This window comes from Hyperoodon ampullatus (genome assembly GCF_949752795.1).
Source record: "Hyperoodon ampullatus genome assembly, chromosome: 17".
Classification (NCBI taxonomy): Eukaryota; Metazoa; Chordata; class Mammalia; order Artiodactyla; family Ziphiidae; genus Hyperoodon; species Hyperoodon ampullatus.
In genome coordinates, this window is record NC_136930.1 from 20,033,962 (window position 1) to 20,037,247 (window position 3,286).

Sequence of the window (3,286 nt, forward strand, 5' to 3'; positions counted from 1 at the left end):
CAGTTCTGTTTCCTCTGCTATTCCTGCTTCTTTACCATTTCCTTTCACAGGCGTGGATCCCTAACGACTATCTTGTATTGATACTTCTAACCCTTTTTGACATCTGTTTCTGCAGAACCCAACCTGTGATGTTAGGTTTCATCACTGGCTAACAAGATGTCTCTTGGTACACTGGAACCAAGAGGCAGCCTCTGGCTATCCAATGATGAGCAGAACAGCCACAGTCTCTGACCTCATGGGGGGTTATCCCTTAGTGGGGGTGGCAGATGTTAAATGAAAAAAGAAAAAAAAAAAGATTGTACTAAGTGCCATTAGGGTCTGTAGAGGAGAAAACCCTATAATATTGACAACCGTTAAGTTAGCGTAGGTGTATTGTGTTTTCATGTTAAAATTATGACAATGTGGGCACCTACTCAGAATTCGCTATCAAAATAACACCATAACAAAACTGTTGGTAGAACAAAGTCTTGTTAACTTTATTTCATCCTTTCATATCTGCAATCTAAGACGACCATTTACGTATAATGTCCTTATCAAAGTATATCACTGGTAAAATAAAGACTCCGGGATATAGAAGGCAAAGGGAGATTCTAGTTGGGATCTACTGCTTTCCCCTTTCTGGTGGCCACCATTCTCCTAAGAACACCTGTGGTGAACTGCTTCCTGTCCTGCTTTAGGTGCATGGGGTGTTCGTGAGGGTATGTCACCCACATTTGAATGATCGGGAGCAGTATTTCTCCATCCTGGTATAGGAATGTGAACATAATCTCAGGCTGACCAATAACTGTGAGCTCCTGGACTTTGCCAGAACTATTAGGCAAGAAGCTCTCAGGCCAGTGGAATCAGAAAGCTGGTAAAATGTAAGTCTTGAGCTTCTGGTGGCCGTCGTTTGGCCTGAGAATGAAGCTGACTGAATTCTTTAAAAGCTGGCTTCAGAGAAAAGCTTAAAATTACAATTGAGACATCAGATCTGAAAGTTTAGAACAAAGGGTCTTACTATTGTCATTTTATGATGTTATGGTGTCATTTCTGAAAATAAATGCCCACTCATCTCAGAGTCACCACAATCTTTTATTTTTAGAGTCTAACCTCTTTCCAGGAAGTAGTAGAATGAAGGAGCATTCTTAGTGGTCATTTGATAAAAACTATCCATTATTCTTGACATTAAAAATTAAATGCAATGATTAAAAAAATAATATGTTACCATTTATATCATATGTTTAGAATCATGTGGTTTCCACTATGCACAGAATTTCGTCGTGCCTGGAAAGGAACAGAGGGCAGTGGCTGAGAAGCACATGTCCTCGTAAGACATACCTAAATAGTATGCTTAGGATGATTCATGCTAAGGATTTAGACAAAATACAGTTCTCCTCAGAGGAAACAATTTTAGCTTCTAAAGGGCATTCACTTCTGTCATCTCGATTCCTGATTTCAGTGGTTGCAGGCTGTGGACCTCTGTGCCGCACTTAGGACAAGCAAAGGACACATCAAATAAGAAGCTACTCTTCACACAGTAGTAACAGAAAACATGCTCGCAGCCTATGGTGTGAGGCATGGTGGGCCACTCCCCACACAGAGAACACTGTCTGCCGCTAGTGGCCAGTGTGTTGTCACTGCTTGGAGCTCTGGTCAGAGGGATACACCATGAAGAGAGCTTGGCTTTCAACTTCTGGATATTGACAAGTGGTAAGAGGAAAATCAGAAACTCGGCAAAGCTGTGCCAGAGGAGTTCTCTATTCATATACTCAAAGCCTACTTCTCGGACATTTTGGGGCCTGCAAAATACAGAACGGATGCCCAGCAGACGCTCGGTCAAAGTTGCGAACTTGCCCCTTTGAAGGAAAATCAAGAAATTAATCAACCTGCCCAGCTTCAAAAGTCCAACCATGAGATTCACGCACTGCTTGGCTTTCCTAAAGGATGCTACGTGACGGTTTCGAAACAAATCGTAGCATCGTTCTTCTAACCACTTCCCACCGATTGTACAGATGGCATACCAGAGCTTTTGATTTTTGCTCAGTGGCTGGTATCTCAGGTTTGGGGAAAAATCGTTCTTGTACTGAATATTCAAAACTGACTGTCCCACGGTGGCATTTTTAGAGTAGATGGTGAATCTCCACAAGAAAAGCCACAAAAATGCTTTCACCTCTGGTTCAAAGCGGGCTAACAGCCCTGGCTTAAATCCATGAAAGCACTGAGTAAACTGGGACCAAACGAGTTGTTCCAGGGCCTTGTTTAGTTCAAGTGCATCCAACTGGCTTATTCTTAGCACTCTGTTTGTCCGCTTCATATTCTCATCTCTGGAAGCCATGCCTTCTCTAAAGGTCTCTAGGAAAAAGTACAATTAGAAACCATCATCAAACAGTTGCAATCTTGTACTATCTTCTCGACTTACACTTGGAAAACTGTGACACACAAATGACACAGGACACAGAGGAGATGGACTTTCAGTAGCATCAAAGCAGCACAGTAAACAGTCCTTCTTACTTGGAACTTCTTCCTCTTTCTTCTCTCTCTCTCCTCCCTCTCTCCTTTCCTTTCTTCTCCTATCTTTTCTTTCTATTCTTTTTTTTTTTTTTTTTTTTTGGCCCTCCTAATCAAAGGAATAACAAGTTTTAGCAAGTTGCATCTTTTTTCCACAAACTTTCCCCTAGGTAGTCCTCCTGGGTTAGATATTTTAAAGGGAGATGATAAAATCCTGAGGCTAACAGCGATGAGCTGAATAATAACATGACCTATTAAATGCATGAACTTAATAAATACAATGAACTGTGTGTAACATTGCAATGGATGGTAAGTCAAGACCTCAGTTTAATTTCCAGCACTTCTACTGACTCCGAAGGAATATTTTCAACAGGCCATTTAATGTGTCTCAAGAACATTTTACATTTGTAAAGGAAGTTAGGAGAAAACAAAATTAAGCAGTAAGTACTTATTATTCTAGCACACAATCATAGAAAATAAACAGTAGCGCAAAGCAACATGAATGCAGCAATGTCATTATTAAGGTGCACATACAGTTTTCTAAGAAAAAGAAACTATGATGTAAAAATTGACACTGAGATCATTTCATAAAAACACTAAAGAAACAAATAGGTGCTATAGGGATAAAAATCTTTTAAAATGAAATGGAAAAAAGCTGATTAATTGTTAGCTGGGTATGACTGACTCATTCAAAATGCATTTATTAAATGCTATTTTGTGCAAATCAATGAGATTAAACCACCCGGCAGCTACTGTTGTTAAGGAGTTTAGAGATTCTACATTTTACTTTAGGTATTTT

The 3,286-nt window shown here is 39.9% G+C and overlaps 1 protein-coding gene across 1 annotated transcript; it reads right to left on the reverse strand.

Annotated features, from left to right (window-relative positions):
• Window positions 1-1,396: 1,396 nt before the first annotated feature.
• PEX2 (peroxisomal biogenesis factor 2) lies at window positions 1,397-3,076 on the reverse strand (the record flags this gene model as incomplete). The annotated part of the gene is made up of 1 exon (XM_079722664.1): window positions 1,397-3,076. The coding sequence occupies exon 1, from the start codon at window positions 2,312-2,314 to the stop codon at window positions 1,397-1,399; it is 918 nt and encodes a 305-aa protein (XP_079578790.1). The 5' UTR covers window positions 2,315-3,076.
• Window positions 3,077-3,286: the final 210 nt, after the last annotated feature.